General features: G+C 43.4%; 1 protein-coding gene across 3 annotated transcripts in view; it reads left to right on the forward strand.

Moving 5' to 3' along the window:
- GRK3 (G protein-coupled receptor kinase 3) overlaps positions 1–21,056 on the forward strand; it is a 133,091-nt gene that overhangs the window by 90,141 nt on the left and 21,894 nt on the right. For all 3 annotated transcript variants that reach the window (XM_081253214.1, XM_081253215.1, XM_081253216.1), the window contains 5 exons: positions 80–179; positions 6,972–7,050; positions 8,786–8,916; positions 11,101–11,195; positions 15,775–15,882. In XM_081253214.1, the coding sequence (XP_081109340.1) occupies positions 80–179; positions 6,972–7,050; positions 8,786–8,916; positions 11,101–11,195; positions 15,775–15,882 (513 nt within the window). The remainder of the gene's footprint in view (positions 1–79; positions 180–6,971; positions 7,051–8,785; positions 8,917–11,100; positions 11,196–15,774; positions 15,883–21,056) is intronic.

The raw sequence follows: 21,056 nt of genomic DNA on the forward strand, positions 1-21,056 counted from the left end.
CCCCCAGTATGATGCGTATCGTTTAATCCACTTAGGTGTATTCTCAGTGCAGATTTTTCAATAGTATTTATGTTTCTAGGTATGCGATGAAATGCTTGGATAAGAAGAGGATCAAGATGAAACAGGGAGAAACCTTAGCCTTAAATGAAAGGATCATGTTGTCCCTGGTGAGCACAGGAGTAAGTATTCAGTTTTGAACACTGTTGGGTGTGTTTGGTTTGTTTGTTTGTTTTTTTTTTGTATCAGGACAATTTATTTTAAATACAAGCATTTTTTTTTCTGGTGAATTATGTGGCTAGCCAGTTCTTGGGGGGATTAGAATTTATAGCAGGGAGCAGCAGCACTAAGTTAGTATAAAGAATAATTCAGATATTACCTCTGTCTAATTTGGGAATTAGGAATGTACTAGCCACCATCGCTGTGCACACTGACAACTTGTCCCTTTAGTAAGTATTTATGACTTCCTTCTTTGTGGAATATGGTTGCAGAGATGGCAGAAAATCATCATATCAATGACAAAAAAAAGTCACTTGAATATAGCTAAGAATTGGCTGTGTGACTGAGAAAGACTAACCCAGAGAAGAAAAAATAAGAGAAACGTAGCTCCCATCCTTCACAAACTGATAGAGAGGAAGTGACTTGGCTTAGTCAAACCCCAGTTGTCCCTTCAGGGTGCTCCCCAGTCTGTGTTTCATTTGGAGGGAACCTTATCTTCTCAGCACTTGCTACTTTTACCTGCTGTGGACACTGGCCTTTTCCATTTCCAGCACTACGTTTCTGCCTGTTGGATGTTTTATTTGGATGTCAGGCTGTCATTTTTAGCTCGGCATGTGTAAAAGCAAGCTTTTACGCTGTCATCTTGACTTGCAAAGCAGTGTCCCATTCTGATTTCTTTTCCTGTTAGTAGTATCACCCAGGATCAAAACCTTGGCTTTTATTTACCTGTACAGAGGTATATAAAGGCACCCAGAAAAACCCACCATCCCAGGAACCTGGGCAGTGCCCATGTGTCCTGGCAAGTGAGACAAGGGGCCCCGGGGGAGGCGGGATGGTGCTTCCAACTATCATAGCTGGGTTCTAAATAAGGTCATCTTCACACAAAGGCTTTGAAAGACTCAGATCTTAGTGGTGACTCAAAGAATTCCTTTCAGCTAGTTAGCAAGGAACCTGAGACCCAGAGGCATCATTTCTTTGCCCAAAGTCCCCGGACTCCCTGGACAGTCCCAGTGTTCTTTTCTCATCCCTTTGTAGGCTCCATGTTTTATTGTTTGTCACCTGTATTCATTGTGTTGGTGTTTATATTATCCTAGCATTAGTTTTAAGTGGTTCTGGAAAGTCTATTTGCTATCAAAGCCAAGGAATATCATAATTTAGCTCAACTATAACAGATGAAAATGCCATTGCTATAAATAGTAATGTCTAATTATGTGCCTCTACCTGCCAATGTATGGACATTAAGCATTTCAAATAAGAGTTACCCTGTGTGCATGGCCAAGATTTTAACTGATTGGAATGGAATCTGAGTGGCCTGCACACTGTATTGGAATCAACGTGAATAGCATTGGCTTCTAGTATCTGTTGAAATGTCTGTGTCTTCATTTCAGACATGGATGTGTGTTTACTGCAGATTTTAAGTGCTTTATTAAAATAGCAATTTTTAATGAGTTATCTCAAAGCCTTGGATATTTATTCACAGGAAAGCCTATGGAAAAAAATTTTTTGTGTTGGAAAAATATACGTACAATTTTAATTTTCATGTAGCATTTTTGTTTTATTCAGGTGAGGGAGAGTCGTTAAGTAGTTGTAGAGTTCCTCACTGGTCTACCCATAAGGGAATAAATAAAAAATTGAGGTTATATTGAGCTACTGCTTTGCACTAATTTAAAAGACTTGTTTATATTTTTTATTCAAATATCAAAACTGTTTAGCATTTTAAACATGTATAAGTACATAATTTAAAGAATTGTAGTAAAGAATTGAAAGAATTGTAATAGAGTTATTTGGAATTGTTTTTGCTAATGAAAGGCCATGGTTTATAGGATTTAAGTAATCTTTAGTTTAAAATTTCCTCCTTAGGTGATGCTTTAGATTGGCCTGTATCAATATGATTTCCTAAGGTGTTGGCATGAAAATGAGCCAGAGTCACCCATCAGAGTTTTCTATTTACTAGAAGGTTGTTTTTCTCTTTCAATCTCAAATTGAGGATTCCTACTTCTCATCCCCCAAAGAGATAGTAGGAAGTACTGTTCCCAGTTTTATTCTATAACTTTTGGGTAGTAAAAAGGGAATTGAGGACATGTATGTCTATGACTGGGGGGAGCCGTCAGCACCTTCATTAATTAAGTCAGGTGTTGTTCATGAGAAGCATTGCTCATTCATTCCTTGATCCATACTTGAGACCTAGATTGTGCCGGGCCCTCCACTACGACACGGGGGTCCTGAAACCCTGGTTTGGTCCTTGTTGTTACAGAGCTGCATAGAGTGAGAGCAGCTGGTGTTTATTCAGACAGTCTCACAAATGCGTTGATCATTGGAACACGTGGCAAGAGGTAGGAAAGACAGGTCCACGGTGCTCGGAAGGCATTTAGCAGGGCGGAGGTATTGTCCACAAACGCTCCTCTGAAGTCAGGGGAGGTGCCCGGGCACATGTGGGTCCCGAGCATGGAAGTTCTGGGGACTCACAGAAGGTCGGCAGAGGTAGGGTCAGAAGTGATAGGGTAAGGACCACAAGATGAAGTTGTAAGGGAGAGAGGCAAACAGAGGCCAGACCAGACCAGAAAGAGCTTTCTGGGCCAGTACTGAGGATTTTTAAAAATCTTAAGAGCCGTTGGGAACAAAAGTGTTTGAAGTAGGAAGATAACATGATAAGCCTTGCAAGTCTGAAAAGGTTCCTCTGACTGCAGTGTAGAGAAATGTTCTGAAGGATTACTTTATGGTCTATTTTATCACAGTTTTAAGTTCCTGCAAAATGCAGGCTATTTTGCTCACTAGGTAGGAAATCAAAGAAGACAGTTCCTTGCTGAAGAGCTTTTATTTAAGTATCCACCTGTAAAAAAAAAAACCCTAGTTCTTATTTACCTTGAATTTGTAATCAAGGCAGAACATCTTAACCATAATTATCTTTGAAACCGCACCAACACCATCATTAAACCGCTGCCTGTTTGTCCACTTGGGTCAGTATTCAGTTCTTTGTGTCTCGGACCCCACCTGAGACTCAAGATGGTATCTGCTCAGGGCCTGAGAGATGAGGGATCATGGTCAGCAAATTCTGTAGAGGTAACCAAGTCAAATCCCTTTAGTGGAGCTTTTATTTCATGTTGCTATGGAAACTTTGCCTTCGTAAGTAGGGTAACATAGGACAGCTCTGCCAAGAGTCCAGGGTCAGAGAGCTGGGGTTTGAATCTTGGCTGGCTACCAAATTCCTTTGTGACCCCAGGCAAGACATTTCCCTTTTAGGGGGTAGGGAGTTTAGTTTCCTTGTCTTTAAAATAAATCGGACCACATGATTTTTTTTCTTTCTTTCTTTCTTAAGAGTCCTTTCTACTCCGGTGGCCTATGATTCTAAATCTCCAATTCATGTCCCATCTTAATAACGTAGTATCTTAACTATACTTTGACCTTTTGCAGTTTTCCCAGGGCCGTCATTAGAATGATCATACACCATCATGTTCAGAAATACCCCCTTTCCAGGCTCTATTTGTCCTCTGGGTGAAGTGAGTGGAGTTGCTCTCTCAATCTGGGAAAGACCCAGGTTATACTAAGTTCCTGGTCCACCCGCTTCTCTGCTCTAGAGATGAATTGTTCATCAGATCAGGAACCAGAGTATGTGGGGAACCCCATTAAGGAAGAAGCATGATATTTGGAGCAGGATGAGCCATCGCCAGCAGACTATGGAAAGGTCTGGTGAAACGCTGGTGGGATTGCAAGTAGGAGGGTACCCGCCCACCGAGAACCACATGGCTTTTAACAGATAAAGGGTAACACCCTTATTTTACCTATTTAACGAAAAATAAATCTTAACATTAGTAAACACTAACACCTCTCAACAGACCTCTAAGGAAAACTAGGTAACCACAAAATGAATTTTGTAATTCATTCTGGAGTAACTTCCTCCAGATTTGTAGAAATTGAGTTCAAGTTCATGAATCTTGAGCACATAGGAATGTGTTAACACAAATTTATCTGTATGCCCTTAATCGACAGGTGTGAACCATGTGAATTCTGTTTCAGATTATTCTGTTGAAATTTGAATACTTTCTGTGGAATTTAATAATGCTTTGCTTCTGTTAAGAAAGTGGATATAGATATTTCATGCTGTTTGCTATTTGAATCAGTTGAGTGGCAAGTGTACACTGTATGTTTATCTCAGTGGACCTAGTTCTAGACCTAGTGGGTGGGGCACTGATGGATTTTCACCAGGGAACACGTGTGTGTATCCAGCACCCACGTCAAGAGATAAAAAGTTACCGGTGTTCCAGAAGTCTCCCTGTGTCCCTTCCAGCCACTCACCCCACGCCCAAGCTAACTACTACCCAGATGTCTAAAACCGTAATTTAGCTTTGCCCGTGTTGAAACTTCATATAAATGTACTCTTTTTGTGTCTGGCTTCTCTCACTCAGTGTTGCTTGCGAGATGCATCTGAGTCGTTGCTCTTAGCAACAGCGCCTTCTGTAGCTAAATAGCAGGGGTCACCAGGCTATGTGTGTGGCCCAGGGACCAAATCTGGCTTGTGTTCACAGCCCATGAACTAAGAATGTTTTTTTCCTTTTTAAAGCATTGTAAAGAAAAGAAACAGAAGAATATGTGATAGAGACTGGATGAGGCCTGCAAAGCTTAAAATATTTACTGTCTAGCCCTTTGCATAAAACGTTTGGTGGCCCCTGTTCTATAGTATTCCACCATATACATGTGCCACAATTCATGTATCCATCCTCCTGTTGGTGTAGACATTGGGGTTATTTCCTGGTTTGGGCTATTTTGAATAGTGCCATGAGGACCATTCTCATGTCCTTGGTGCACATGAGTACAGATTCTCGTGCACCTGAGTACAGATTGCTGTTGGGCAAATACCCCGGGGTAGAAATGCTGGCTCAGAGACTTTGCAGGTAGTGATCAGCTTTAGCAGATCCCACTGAACATCTTGTGAAAGTGGTAGTACCATTCCGCCTTCCCAGAGCCATATTGGAAGTTCCATTATCTCCATACCTTTGCAACACTTGGCATTGTCAGTCTATTTAACATTAGCCATTCTCATGGGTTTTAGTGATGACACATTGTGATTTTCAATTTGCATTTCTTTAGGGAAAACTGAGGCCTAACATCTGTTTATAGGCTTGCGGGCCGTTTGATACTCTCTTGTGTGAAGTGTCTACATTATTATTGTTGTTGTTGCTCTTTTGCCATTTTTCTACTGGGTTGTTTGCTTTTTCTTTATTGATTGTTGGAAGTTCTTTATATATTCAAGATATATATGGATTGCAAATATCTTCTACCATTCTGTGACTCACCTTTTTACTCTCTTACTGGTGTCTTCTGAAGAACAGAAGTTCTTAACTTTTATTTTAGTCCAGCTTATCAATATTTTTATTGTTAGTGCTTTTTGTGGCCTGTTTAAGAAATCTTTTTTTTTAAGTTTTTTTTTTTTTTAACAAGATGTTGGGGTTAGGAGTTTATTAATTAATTTATCTATTTTTGCTGTGTTGGGTCTTTGTTTCTGTGCGAGGGCTTTCTCTAGTTGTGGCAAGCGGGGGCCACTCTTCATCGTGGTGCGTGGACCTCTCACTATCGTGGCCTCTCTTGTTGTGGAGCACAGGCTCCAGATGCGCAGGCTCAGTAGTTGTGGCTTACGGGCCTAGTTGCTCCGTGGCATGTGGAATCCTCCCAGACCAGGGCTCGAACCCGTGTCCCCTGCATTAGCAGGCAGATTCTCAACCACTGCGCCACCAGGGAAGCCCCTAAGAAATCTTTACTTCACCCTAAGGTCCTGAAGTTGTTCTCTTTGGTTTTCTCCTAGAAGCTTTATTGTTTTACCTTGAGGTCTATATCCACCTGGGGTTGACGTTAGTGTGTGGTGTGAGGTAGGGGTGAGCGTCCACAGCTGATTGTACAGATAGCCTATTGCTTCGGCAGCACTGATTGAAAAGGCCATGCTTTCCCCCCACCCTTCTGGGTCACTTTATTACAAGTCAAATGAGCATTTACATGTGGGTCTACTTCAGGATTCTGTTCTGTTCTACTTGTCTATTTGTCTGTCCTTGGGCTAGTTCCATACCGAATTACTGTTGCTTTACCATAAGTCTTGATGTCTAGCACTATGAGTTTTCTAGCTTTATTTTTCTTCAAGTGTATCTGACCTTTTCTTGGCCGTTTACATTTCCATATAAAATTTGGGATCAGTTTGTCAATTTCCATTTTAATTAAGAGTGCATGGAATCTAGAGATTCATCTGGGGGAAAATTGGCATCTTTACAATTGAGTTTTTCTGTCCTCGGCTCTGGCACATGTTTCCACTTTCAAAAGCTAATTTAATTCCATTTTTGTTCTCAGTGTTTCAAAACAGTAATACTGATAACATTTCCCCCCATGGTATGGTTCTTCCAAACTCAGAATCAGAGATTGAAATGGATACTTGACTAGCCAGAACTGAAATGTAGACCAACAGAAAGACTAGCACGGCAGTAATATTTTTCTATAGAATCTGAGTCTTTTGAAGATGTAGATAGAGGAGTCATGATTGAATCAGAGTGATAGAGCACCTTTGAGTTCATCTCTAATTAGCAGTGTTGTGTCTCTGTGCATTTTTCCACAGAACCAGACCCACTTTCCTGGGTCTGTTAAAGTTACCAGGTAGGTGTCTGTGTTTCATGCACGGTGCAGTGGCATGGATAAAAAAAAATGTGTAGATGGTGTTTGGCAGTAGATGTGCTTTCCAGGGCAGCTTTTGCTCTTCTTACATGTTTTTTTCACTCTAGGATTGTCCTTTCATTGTCTGTATGACCTATGCCTTCCATACGCCAGATAAACTCTGCTTCATCTTGGATCTGATGAACGGTAAGCAAGACTTAGGAAGTCTGAACACGCTGCAAGACTTTGCCATGATGTTGTTTGTTTGTGTTTTCATGATGTTTTATCTTAGCTTGCATTGCTCCAGACAGACTGGCCATTTGGGTCTTTCAGGTAACTAAATTCCTCCTGAAGTTTAAGGAAACCTTTTATTCTTCAATTTTCAGTTAAACTTCATTTAAAAATGTTGACTGCCATTTCCCTCTGGCCCTCCCAGTCTCTCCCCAGGAAGTTGCATTTTCTAGAAAAGACTTTCATAAAATAGTTAAAATACAGTGAAACTTGATTTTCTGGAATGCAACTGGCCTGGATGTTTAGTTTGCATGTTCCTGGCCCTCACCTTTTAAGAATGAAATGCCTCCTAAAGATACATAGGCTGAAGATAGAAATGTATTTAAAAACCAACTTTGAAGGACTGACTTTGGGTCAGGACAGATTTTAGCCCAGTCTTCTATGCCTTTAGCCCAGTTCCACTGTACATTGATCTTTTAAACTATGACTGATGACCCAGAGAATGATGAAAGAGTTTTAGCTAGAAAAGTAGTTTTTTAATACTAGAAAGTGACATGATATATACTCAAAGCATTTTTAGTAACAAGAGCTGAAATTAAAAGACATACAGTTCAACAAATGAAATACCTTTTTTGAAATTCGCTTGAAGTTTTATTACATTTTGAGTGTGTGATTTAAAATCGGACCTACCCAACAGCGTGAAGGAATTTCCACACACATTATAACGAGCAGACACAGCCAGACACAGCGGCATGTACCCTGTGTGAGTCTATTTATGTGACTATCAGAACTGGCAAAACTAATCTATGGGGGGAGAGGTTACAGTAGAGTCCGATTAGCTTTAATTAGGGGCTGTGAGCTGATATACTGCCTGGAATGGGCATGGGAAGCCTTCAGCAATGCTGGAAATTTTCTACACCTTGATCTGGTAGTGGTTATACAGGAATATGTGTGTGTGAACAGGAAGATACTTATAAAATCAAGGGCAGTGAAGTTGGACACACATGAACTTTCATAGATCAATTGAGGCTCTTCTTTTATACTTTATAAGAACATTCCCTTACCCTGTTTGTGGCCTTCTTTGTCTCTGTAACTTGAGGCCATATGATGATTTACCTTTTCCAACATTTTATTATGAAAACTCCAAACATATGGCAAAATTGAAAGAATTTTACTGGGGACACCCGAATACACACCACCTGGGTTTTACCAGTTAAAATTTTACTGTATTTGCTTTCTCATATATCTATCAATATGATCAATGTGTTTGTTTTGTTTCCTTACTATTTATTGTCCACAGAATGAGTTGCTAAGCCACCTACTGGATCACTACATGGGTTGATTCAGTTATTAGACAGAGCGCAAGTAATCAAAGCAGATTAGCTAACCCTCCCTCCCCCTTGATGGTACATCTGGGAACTGTGATACCTGTCAGAGAACGGTGGCTTTGTTTCATATCGTCCTGGCCATTGTCACATCTAAGTCTTCTCAATGTTTTAGTTTTCTCTAGAATTTTTAAAGCGTTTGGTCAAATTACAGAAATCAATAACATATATATATATATATATATATATATATATATATATATATATAGACAAAGCAGAAGCATAGTTTACCTTTTTCGACTGTATCATAACTCTGCAGGATGACAGTGATTTTTGTTGCCTTTAAATTAATGCACTGAATTTAAATTCCACGTCTCTGATTCCAGGGGGCGATTTGCACTATCACCTTTCACAGCACGGGGTGTTTTCTGAGAAGGAGATGCGGTTTTATGCCACAGAAGTCATCCTGGGGCTGGAACACATGCACAATCGGTTTGTTGTTTACAGAGATTTGAAGGTAAGGCCATTGGACAGACTCCTTCCATTTATCGGACCTGTGCAATAGGTGTGGTATTGCAGTTGTGGTCTTCCAGGCGTTTCCACCTCTTTCATGGTACCCTGTCATTTTCCTCGTCTCAGCCCTGATAAAGGCATCACCTTTGTGATGTCTGTCTCCTCCAGACTCTGAACTCTGTTCTAAGGACTCCATCCTACTTGTCCCTATTACCTCTGTGTCTGGTGCAGCACATATGCCAACTCAAAAACTTTAATTGGTTAATTAGTGAAAAGCAGGGTAGGGGTGTTTTGTTGTCGCCCATTTTACAATTGATTGTAATTCCATTAATGTTCACTAAGCAACTGATTTGGCCCTGGCTTGGTGTGAGACCAGGAGGTGTACAAAGGTGAACTAGCAGAGAACATATATGTCTTACGGGAAGTATCTACTTGTGAACTAACACGTTGAAGGGCTGAGTAATAACTCATTTGAGGCAAGCCTGATCCGATCAGGGCAGAGTGGCTGACAGCCTGGAGAATTTCCCCCAAAGGGCACTCTCTGAGCCTCAGATTGTTTTGAATTTGCCTTTAAAAATCACTAATGGATTTTCAGATCCCTGAACTACGTAGCCCCAGTCTTCCATGCCTGGGCTTCTTCACTGTGGTTCTCTTTAAAATCTTACTGGACTTGAAAAAAAAGGAAATAAGTGCGTTCTGAGTTTTTCCATTCCAGACCATGACGGTTGGTCCCAGGTTCTGCGTTAAGGAGGGTGTTGGGAGTTTGCTTGGTACATCCACGGTGATATTCGTCTAGCCAGCCGCATGAAGATGGGGGAGGAGATAAACGGGACCTTGACAAACTATAGAAACGATCACGCAGATATATAAAGGTGTAAATGATGGTGAGAAGAAAAATGATAGCCATGGCAGCTTCCCAAGGAGGTTGGGAGGAGAGTGGGTTTGCCTCCTCTCTGCTTCCTTCTTAACCTGAACCCAGGTTAACCAGCTAAAATGTACACATTGTGTTCCTTTGCTCATGTGTTTTGATTAACTTTTAAAGGTTACCTCCTAAGAATCTAAAATGGTGTATTTTAGTGTTGGGCATATTATGTTTTTCACAAGGGACTTTGTAACTTTTAAAGCCTCCTGCAAGGGTAAAGAATTACTCCCTTGGCCTTCATATGAACATAAAGAAGAAAAAAAGTATTTTCATCACATTAGAAATAATTAGACACGGGTTGGCACATGACATTTTATTTCCTCATGGTGAGTTTTGCAGAAGAATAAAATACACGCCGAAGGCCCATGAAGCACCATTGTAATACATTTTAATTTAAATCTATAACTGGTTTCTAATCATCTTGATGCAGTATTTTTGTCTTCTAAGCTATTTAGTAGGCAATGGTATTATCTAATTTCTATTCAGACTTAATTCTAGTCATTCATGACTATTCATGCTTCAAGTTTATAATGGCATGCCATTATTTTTATTTCAAGCAAAACAATAGCTGATCTCCAGCAGATAAATATCAAGATGACTGTAATTCAATGTGTATTAGGGAGAGGAGCTTTGTTTTCCACGATTATGCTGACTAAATCTAATCTTAATGGATACATTTCATCAGAGTTGTGGTCAAAATCATATTTGGTCATTTGGTAGGGCCCTCTGTTGTTTCTGTACTAATAAACAGAAATTACATTTATTGGGATTAATGTGGCACTGTGGAATATTTTGATTTCTTTGGTCACTATTTGTATATTTTTACAAGATTCCTTTCTGTGCTGTGCTTCGTGGCTTCATTCTCTGAAGTCCTAGTAGTTACAGAGGCCAAGGAGCCTGTGGACTCACTCCCTTTGTGGAGAGACTCACCATTCTGGCTCGATTGCACTTCTTGCTGTGAAAAAGAAATACTTTAACTCTGATAGACTGTGGTTGTAACCCTCCAGTGTTACCTGCCCTGTGTTCCATCATCAAATGAGTAGAATCCTTCCCATCTGTCATTACCACTTTCCTGCTGAAATTAACATGAAACATGTCATTGTCGGTATCATGCCCCACTCCGATGTGATGATCTAATTAATGCTAGGATTCATGTGTAGGAATGAACTGTGATAAAATAATGAGCTATCAAGTGCCAATAGTTTTAGAAGTTAGCCCCTGGGACATCTTGGGGACTCTTGAAGATCACTTTCTCTTTCATTTTAGCCCGCAAATATCCTCTTGGATGAACACGGACATGTTAGGATATCAGACCTTGGTCTTGCCTGCGATTTTTCCAAAAAGAAGCCGCACGCGAGTGTGTGAGTAGTATAGCACCTCTGTCACTGTCGTTTCCTAACTCAACTTGCCTATTCACTCAGACCCCGATGTGGTCATTTGTCCCCCCATTTTTTTCTTGCCAATAGCGATTTTCAGCATGTGGCAGTGCCGGGTCAGGGGAAGGTCCCGTATCCCAGGCTGTGGGAGAGGAGATAAGGGTGGTGGTGTGCTCGCTCTCACCATTTGGGGGAACATGCAGGGACCCACAGTGTAGCTGCCCGGGGGCAGGGTGTTCTAAGGGAAAGATAGGGGCCTCAGCAGCAGACCCAAATCTGTGCTGGCTGTGTGACCCTGAGGCAGTCAGCTCACCTGCTTGACCCTCAGTCTCTTTATCTATAGGGTAGAGGTAGTAATAGACCCCTGAAAGCTTATATGCCAAAGAAGATGCCCAGGCAATTGCATAGAACTTTCCAAGGAAGGCTCAGAGGTCAGGTTTCTCTCTCCATCTACTTTTTCCTCCTTTTTCAAAAGTTTGGGGTTTTTTGCTAAAAAGAAATTAGAGTTCTTTTTTTAATTTAAAAAATCATGTCCTTGGGCTTTCCTGGTGGCGCAGTGTTTGAGAGTCCACCTGCCGATGCAGGGGACACAGGTTCGTGCCCCGGTCCGGGAAGATCCCACATGCCGTGGCACGGCTGGGCCCGTGAGCCAAGGCCTCTGAGCCTGTGTGTCCGGAGCCTGTGCTCCGCAACGGAAGAGGCCACAACAGTGAGAGGCCCGCGTACCGCAAAAAAAAAAAAAAAAATCATCTCCTTGCAGTTCAAGCTTTTAATGCAGGTCATATTGTTAGATCTGAATATTACATTTGTCCTCTAAACAACCATGCAGAGGAAGCTCCCTGATGCCCTGGCCGTCGGCCAGCACCTGTCCCCTCTCAGGGGACCCTAAGCTGCTTCCAGCAGTGGCCGTGCTTGTTCTGCAAGTGTTGACACTGGCCCAAGGACTTCCCTGAACCTGAGATTGTTAAAATGGCAACAGGAGTATGAAGTAGATGCCCCGGGGCTCAGCAGAAGCAGAACGGAATACGTACTGGTTTTTATTCCTATTTCTTTAGTATCAGTTTATCTGGGTGGAAGATGCGGACATATGTGCAGTTTGTAGAAAAACAGGTGACTTTTGCTTGATTTTTCTTTTTCAATATATCAGTCTTAGCAGTGGAGCTCTTAAAATTCCATTTTATTGTGCATCATTACTGTGTTGAATGGTCTTGAAGTAACTCCCAGGAGTTTCATTTCATGCATCCATGCAGAAAATAAACTATGAATCCTTTTTTTTTTTTTTTTTTGTGGGACTAGAAATAAAGTGGTTCTAAAACTGCAGAACTTTATGAGGGGCTGCGTTAAATCAGAATTGCCATTTAAAGCTCTGATCAGATGTTAATAGCGATTAGCACCGTTTCTGTAAACATGTTTCTCTCTTCCTACAGAATCTGGGATATGGTGATAAAAGCCTTAGCATTTTGCCAGCACTTGACAATTATGAGGCCAGAACCTGGGGTTGTATAAGCCTCTCCCAGGGAGTTCATCAGACATTTTTAAGAGAATCATTTGAATTTTTAATGCCACAGCTATTTTGTATGCTAATTTCTTCAATTTAGTATAGTCACAACTGAATATGAATCCGAGAGCTCAGAAGAGTTAATCTCCCAAAGGAATTAACTTCCAGATGCAGAGTTACTTATTCCCTTATAGGGCCTCGCCCCCTTCTTAGTGTAATTCACTTGTCAGCTCTGAAAGACGGGCTTTTGTCCATAGCTGAACAGCACCTGTAAAGGGATGGGATCGGGAAGGTTGATTTCCATGTTTAAACAATGATAGTGAGGCCACTACTTAAAAAGGATAAACGCACAACAGAATTTTTTTTATTTTTTTTTTTGTGGTACGCAGGCCTCTCACTGTTGTGGCCTCTCCCGTTGCGGAGCACAGGCTCAGCGGCCATGGCTCACGGGCCCAGCCGCTCCGCGGCATGTGGGATCCTCCCGGACCGGGGCACGAACCCGTGTGCCCTGCATCTTCAGGTGGACTCTCAACCACTACGCCACCAGGGAAGCCCCAAAATTTTGTATTTTTAAGTAGAGGAGGCGTGTCATGGCTGAGAACAAAGGCCTTTAAGTCAGCAGATGTGGGTTTGAATCCTCCTTCCACATGGCACCAGCCTCATTTTTCTCCTCTATAAAGAGGTAGTAACAACGCTGCTTACTTCACGTGACAGTTGTGAGGGTGAAGTCAACTCCTTCACGTAATAAGTATTTACTTCACATTGGCTGTGTGCCAGATGCTGGCGATGCAGTGGGGACCGAGGCAGAAGAGCTCCCTGACCTCCTGGAGCCAGCAGCCCGGGGGCTGTCCAGGAAGTGACCGGTCTGGGGGACAGCACTCATGCCATGAGTTGAACGTCGGCTGTCCCAGGCATGTGTGGCCGGCTGCTCTGAATATGTTGTTATCTTCACAGAGGACCCACAGGGCATGGGTATAATCATCTACTTTTATGGGATGGAAACTGAGGTTCAGAGAAACTAAGGAACTAGAAAAAAGTCACATACCTGGCACATCGTGGGACTAGAATTAAGATCCAGTTCTGTCTGACTCCAAAACTTGTGTTCCTTACACTCTGTCTGAACTCCCTGAGGCTTTGAGAGGATCGACTTGGTACAAGATTAAAGATTTGTGTCCAGAATTTCACCCTAGACCGGGCTTCTCTGGTCTTTTCAAGGCCGTAGGTATGATGCCAGGACTTCGTCAGACGCTGGCCCTTCTGCACAGCAGCATTGTGGTTGGTTCTCCATCTAGGTTTAGACTCAGTCCCTCTAATGATGTAATCAAATTCTGACAAACTGAAAGTGAACCATGGAGCAGCCACCAAATGACACAGAAAAACTTTGTTTCTGAAATCAAACAGATCATCAGTGACTCATTGAGTCCCAGCTTATTTTATCCAGGAACACAAAGCTCAGTCCCCTGTCACCATGTCTTCAAATGCTCAAGTGTTCTTTCAGCATGAACAGCACAGATCGTCAGTGGGAAGCAGCAGGAAGTGCTAGGTGCTGCCATGTAGGCAGAAGCTGAAAACCGTGGAGATGGGCAGGTCCAGCGCTCTGCTGTGTCCAGTGTCCACTCAGAGACGTGATCTGCGTTAACCCCATGCATTTATCCTTGTTGAGGTCTTCCCATCCCAGAACTGGGTTTTGATCCCGAGAATCGCAGGTTAAAAAGGTCACCACAAAGGTTTTCCCAGCAACAGCAAAGTTAAACCTCCCCAGAAAATGGCTTGGATGCCCCTTGAGGAAATCTCTGACTCCCTCACAGTGTGCCTTGCTGACCTCACGCTGTCAGACTTCGGATTCTGGGTGGCGGAGCTTTTCTGAGGGATGGACCAGTGCCCGTTTTCACTGTTTGAGAAAAGTCTTTCAAGATAGAACTCTGAGGCAGAGAGGGTATCGGGGCCAGTGCTGATCCAGGATCACTAATGATCCAGGATCACTTCTCGGAGCAGATTCTCACTGTTTCTGAGCATAAGTTTAAAAGGACTATAATAACATAAGGATAGAGAATAAAATCCCTAACATAAGTTGAGTTCTTTTTAAGAGCCAGCACTATCCTAAGCCCATTACAGACGTGTGATCCTCACAGCACCCCTGTGGGATGAAGGTGTCATTTTATCACGCATTCTATCAGTGAAGAAAATCAATGAAGGATGGGAACAGAGCTACAGTTAAAGGCTTTTTCGGGGCCCTTTCAGGCCACGTCTTTGAAAGTTCCCCACGAGCCCTCTCTTGCGCGCTTGGAACAGTGCGTGCTCAGATCTCTAAGGACGGGTGGGGAGTCGCAGAACGGGAAAGGATTTTGAGTTGCAGATAACACATATTACATATAAATGGTTGTCCTCCCAAGTGATTTTTCTCAGCTTCCTGCAAGTCGCCTGCACATTTGTTTGGCTGAGTCCTTTGAGCTGTCAGCAACTCTTTCAACCGGGTACGTGATTTCTCCGTCTCCGTACCTGTCGGCTTGTCCCCCCACGCCCGCCCTGCCTTGGAGACCATCGTGACCGTGGAAGGGTGGGAGATACGACGGGCATATGTGCGAGCCCTGGTCCTCAGCACGGGAGGGTGGCGCCACACAGGGACGCCGATGCCCATCCCTTCCAGGTCTCTAGCGCTGCGGTGTGGCCACTGTTCACCACCCCCTCCCCCGCTCCCTCCCCCAGCCCCACACATCTCCTCAGGAGAGCCCTCAAATGGGCCTGCCCTTGGTTCCTCCTGGCTGTAGTGAGGAAGAACTCCAGAGAGATTCACATTTCACCTCCGAGACCGAGGAGTGTGTGCACTGTTCAGATTTATTTCATATGGTAATTTATTTAGATTCACTCCTATCCTAATGAAGACAGGAAAGGTCGTTTTCCCACTGGGTGTTTGCTGAATCATAGTTGGTGGAAGCACTGTCGTCCCCTCCCCCTTGTTCATAGTTGCCGACATTGATGAATGATGCTCAGACCTCTTGATGAGCTGGGAATATTTTATAAGGTCTGCAAGCACAGGTTACCGCACATACCCTTTCTTCTCCCTAGGGGCACCCACGGGTACATGGCTCCCGAGGTCCTGCAGAAAGGGACTGCGTACGACAGCAGTGCCGACTGGTTCTCCCTGGGCTGTATGCTTTTCAAACTTCTGAGAGGGTGAGTGAAATGCGTCCTCTTAGTACCATCACCGTGGCCTGCACTTGGATCAAAATCAAAAATACTTACATGTTATTAGGTGCTAATATCGTTTTAGATCACACAGTGATCTTTAAGCCACACACTGATCCAGGCGATGCCCACAGCTCTTTCTGCCCGTAAAAGTGAGTTTCTTTCCCATAAGCTTTTGGTATTTTTGTTCCATACCAGGAAGGTATGCCAACACGTTTAGACCTGAAACAAGACTTTGTTGGAATATTTCCATTGATAAGCCTTATTTTGGGAATAAGTGTTATTTTTAAATGTAGATAATCGAAGAGGGTAGGAGAATTTCTTTTCCCTGGAATTAACTACTCATGATTGTCTTGTGAGGTTAAAGCATTTTTTACACAAAAGGATGAACACCCAAAGAGAATCTGTTTTAAAAGTGTGCATCTGATGTGAATTGGTACAGCCGCTATGGAGAACGGTATGGAGGTTCCTTAAAAAACTACAAATAGAACTACCGTATGACCCAGCAATCCCACTACTGGGCATATACCCTGAGAAAACCATAATTCAAAAAGAGACATGTACCAAAATGTTCATAGCAGCCCTATTTACAATAGCCCGGAGATGGAAACAACCTAAGTGTCCATCATCGGATGAATGGATAAAGAAGATGTGGCACATATATACAATGGAATATTACTCAGCCATAAAAAGAAATGAAATTGAGCTACTTGTAATGAGGTGGATAGACCTAGAGTCTGTCATACAGAGTGAAGTAAGTCAGAAAGAGAAAGACAAATACTGTATGCTAACACATATATATGGAATTTAAGAAAAAAAAATGTCATGAAGAACATAGGGGTAAGACAGGAATAAAGACACAGACCTACTAGAGAATGGACTTGAGGATATGGGGAGGGGGAAGGGTAAGCTGTGACAAAGTGAAAGAGCGGCATGGACATATATACACTACCAAACGTAAGGTAGATAGCTAGTGGGAAGCAGCCGCATAGCACAGGGAGATCAGCTCGGTGCTTTGTGACCGCCTGGAGGGGTGGGATAGGGAGGGTGGGAGGGAGACGCAAAAGGGAGGGGATATGGAAACATATGTATATGTATAACTGATTAAATTTGTTATACAGCAAAAAATTTAAAAATAAATAAATAAATAAATAAATTATTAAAAAAAAGAAATCATACTGAAAAGTGGAAACAATTTAAATGTCCATCAACAGGAAAATGCACATACAAATTATTGTATTTCCCTACATGGGAATCCTACATAGTGAGGAAAGTACATGAACTAGACAGATCTTTGCGTGTCAGCATGGATGAACCTAGCAAAGATAACACTAAAAAAAGCAAGTAAGAAGAGAAAACATAGTAGGAAAAAAAAAAAAAAAAGTGTGCATCTGTTTGTGAACATGCTGAAATTTGTAGGTTTTAAAAACACAAAAATGAAATGGTGTGATTCTGTGTTTTTCATTTGTTATACTTGACCCTTAGTTCTAATCTACCAGAGATGATGAAATACAAGTGGAAAGAGGATGGAATGAAAGTGCTCTCCAAATGTGTTCTCATATTGAATGTTTAAAATTATGTTAATATTTCCATAAATTTTAAGAGTCTTTAGCCAATTTTAACAGAGAGCTGAATTGTTTAAGATATGTTTTTGATTATTCTCCATTCACAGAGATACAAAAAGCAGTTTACATTAAAATTTCCTAGTCAGGATTCTCCCTGTAACGTTGCTTCTATGAACACACAGGCCTGGTAGTTTGCTAAAGTTCCCATGTTTCCCTCAGAAAGCCTTATTGAGCATCGCTGCATCGTCTTATTACATTTAGCACAATCTGAAAAGAGGCTGGATTCCCTGTCTTCCCCCCAGACTAGGTTCCAAGCACCCCGGTTGCTTCCCCAGGACCTGGATAATCTAGTTGTTCTCTGCTCACCGCATTCACTTGGGAACTAAAATTGTATTATTGCTCAGAGAGTCAGGTCCTGTTGGTCCTTAATTGAATTATCATGTTTATGGAGCCTGGATGGTCTTAATTCATGTCATCAGACTAGCTGACCTAATTAGAGAGTTTGTGCAAAGCAAATCAGAGAAAACCACTTCCCACCCGAGATGTTTCTCCAGCCGGCGGGAGTCCCTGCATGCATGGTAAGTGCATCCAGACACACCATCTTCACTGAGGTCTCCGCTGAAGAAGGGGTTGGAGATTAGAATCCACACTTACAGAGTCACGAGATGATTTAAGAAAAACTCTGCACAGCAGCAACAGCTGAATGCGTTAACTCAAGATTCAAAAGTCAGTTGTAGAATGTGGCAGGGAAACTTGCAAAGTCTTGCATTTAGGGCTTTGTTTGTTTATTGATTTTTGTTTAATATTGTTATTCTGTCTGTTTATAATAATGTCCATCTGTGTAGTCTAGAAATGATCTGGCATATACCATTATTTTTAAAAGATCTGAAAATTGGTTTGGTCGTTATCTCTATGCCAGCAGTGTGATTTGTAGCTGATAAAGCCAGTCCCGTCTTACTTGGTCATGGTTCAAGTTTGGAGGACTGCATTGGAAGGTGGTAATTCCTTTATGACATCCTTGATCAGGCTTGATTGAAGCATTATGTTTGATGTGACCCCTACTGAGAGGAATCTTGGCCAACAGGAAGACATCCAGAGGATGGTCATGAGGATGGGATGGGATGGATGGATAAGAAGAGATGAGAATGGTGACAGCTAGAAATCGTGGCTCATATGGACAGGTTCAGAGAGCTGGGTACAGTGCTTCGGGCAGCCATCCTGTTGGCTCCAGCTGTCAAAAGGCCCATCTCATTGAAGGAGGCATACTCATCTGCACACCTCTAGACAGTGAGCATTTTCAGGAGAGAAGAGACTTCAGTTTGACGCAAGAATGTCCGTTCAGCATTTGAGCTGCCCTGTGAAGGCATGTCCTGCCTCACAGATAGCCAGCTCCCCGTCACTGCCTGGTGACCATCCACTGAGCCTGAAAATGGCAAGAATCCTTCCAATGCCTAACAAAGAGAATAGATGAATCTTCCCTACAAAGATGTATGATCGTCTGCCATTCTTTCTAATACTTGTTCAGAAGGCAATCCCAGGAATGGAGAGAGCACTGAAACCAAAGAGCGGGGAAACCTTTTCTGACTTAAGTGATTTAAATACAATTTGGTGAGCATTTATTGAGTACCTGCAGTATGCAAGAGCCTGTGCTTGATGCTGTGGGGGGGGGGAGGGAGGGAGGGAGCCACACACAGTCCTGGAGGAACTCGGAGGAGAGTAGATAGGTACACACACATACAAAATCGTGAGCTGGATGGGCTGTGCTGGGAGAGCAGAAATGGGATCACCGGGTCTAACCTGGAAGCATAGGGCCGACTTGACACCTTCATGTAGGAGTTGGTATGGGAAGTGTTCTCTCACAGACAGGATGGCAGGATGAAGACCTGGAGCGGAAGTAGACGATGGGGAGGGGACAGTACAGAGCAGGCGCAGGTGGTCTTTCCCCATCAACGACCTGTGAGTTGGGGGTGGGGGCGGTCAGCTGTTGGTCGCGGGGAAGGTGTGCTGAGAGAGAAGATGGAGAAAATTGGGGCAGGGCCGGGGGCCACCTAGAATTCCATGCTGTGCAGGTGGGGCTTTGATCTTAAGGCCCCAGAGACTGAGGGCTTTTAAGCAAAGGAGGGACAGAGAAAGGAAGCATCTTTTAAGCAAAGGTTGGGTTGCTCTTCAGTAAGAGGATGCTGGTGGGAGGCACGTCTAAGAACCCAGGCAAAGGTTTGAGTAGCGCTGTGGTACTGGGATCAGAAAGGCCACAAATGACTTAACAATATCGTTCTTACAGCCCGTTCTTACAGGTTTTGTTTTTTCAGTGGATGCTTGGCTATGGACAGATAGTTTAGATTCAAGGTGATTGGGAGGATGGTCATATCACTACCAACGTCAGTGGGTATAAAGTGTCAGTGGTTCATATTAAGCTCATGTTTATTGAGGGCCCTTCAGGAGCAAAGCATCATGGTGAGATCTGGAGGCAATGGAGCCTTCATCCCCTCAGCTTAAATGAGGGGTAAGAAGGTTCCATCCAGGCGTACAGGAGCATCCTATTCAGTTCTTACACACTGTACAGAGGGAGCCCGAGTAGCTGTCTTTTCTCAGACACGAGGAGCCTAAGGAACTGAAACAGGTAACTCAGGAGCGGGTGGGAGGAGAGCGCGGCCAACGCAGCCTCCCGGGTGCGGGCTTCACAGGCCGTCTGTCCCCCGGTATCCTGGTGCTCTCACGGGGCGACCGTGGCATCAGTCCTCATGGGATGAACCAGACTCCATGCCAGCCACTCCCCAGCGCTCGTCCTCAACCCCAGGAGTGCTTGGCAATGCCCGGGGGCATTTTTGGTTGTCACAACTTGGCATCTAGCGGGTCGAGGCCAGGGTTGCTGCTAAGCATCGTACAGTGCACAGGGCGGCCCCCGCTGCTCCAACAAAGGATCACACAGCTGAGGATGAGAAACTCTGCTCCAGAGCAAGTCTCTTCCCCTCCTCCCCACATCTGTGCAGTGAGGGTGACCAGTGGTCACCAAGGGTCTTTTTTCGCTTCTGTTTTCTCTGATCAGATGCTTCTCGCACTGACCAGTGTACCCCATTGCTTCTGCTGAAACACTTGTCTGAACCCCTAGTTCTGTTGTGACACCCTAGAAGGATCCCACAGGGTGCAAGGGACAGGAACCTGGATGTAAGGAAGCTGTCAAGGCCCGAGAACACGTTTGCATCCCTGGGCTCAGTGATGGACCCGTCCGCTCAGGGCCGTATGTTGGGTGGGGGTCACCGCTTCCACTTCAGCTGACCGCCAGACCCTGAAGCGCATCTGTGTGTAAAGAGGTGTCCGTGTTGCAAGTGTGCAGAGTCGCCGTCACGATCCTCAGTCTAGAGTCCAGCTCTCCGTGAAGGGAAGGACTTGACGTGACAGTAGCTTTGACCTTAGACTTGTCACCATTGATTGTCAGACACGAGGGGAGAACCGAGCTCTGCCTGAGGTTGCCGAGTTGGTTCCCGTAGGGAAAGAAAAGGAACGTTGATAAATACGTCGGTAGCTATTGGCTTAGGTTCAAAACTCACATTTGATGTGACATGCAATCCCTTTTGGTATTCTAAAATTCACTAATGT

Source organism: Mesoplodon bidens (genome assembly GCF_964165515.1).
Source record: "Mesoplodon bidens genome assembly, chromosome: 13".
Classification (NCBI taxonomy): domain Eukaryota; kingdom Metazoa; phylum Chordata; class Mammalia; order Artiodactyla; family Ziphiidae; genus Mesoplodon; species Mesoplodon bidens.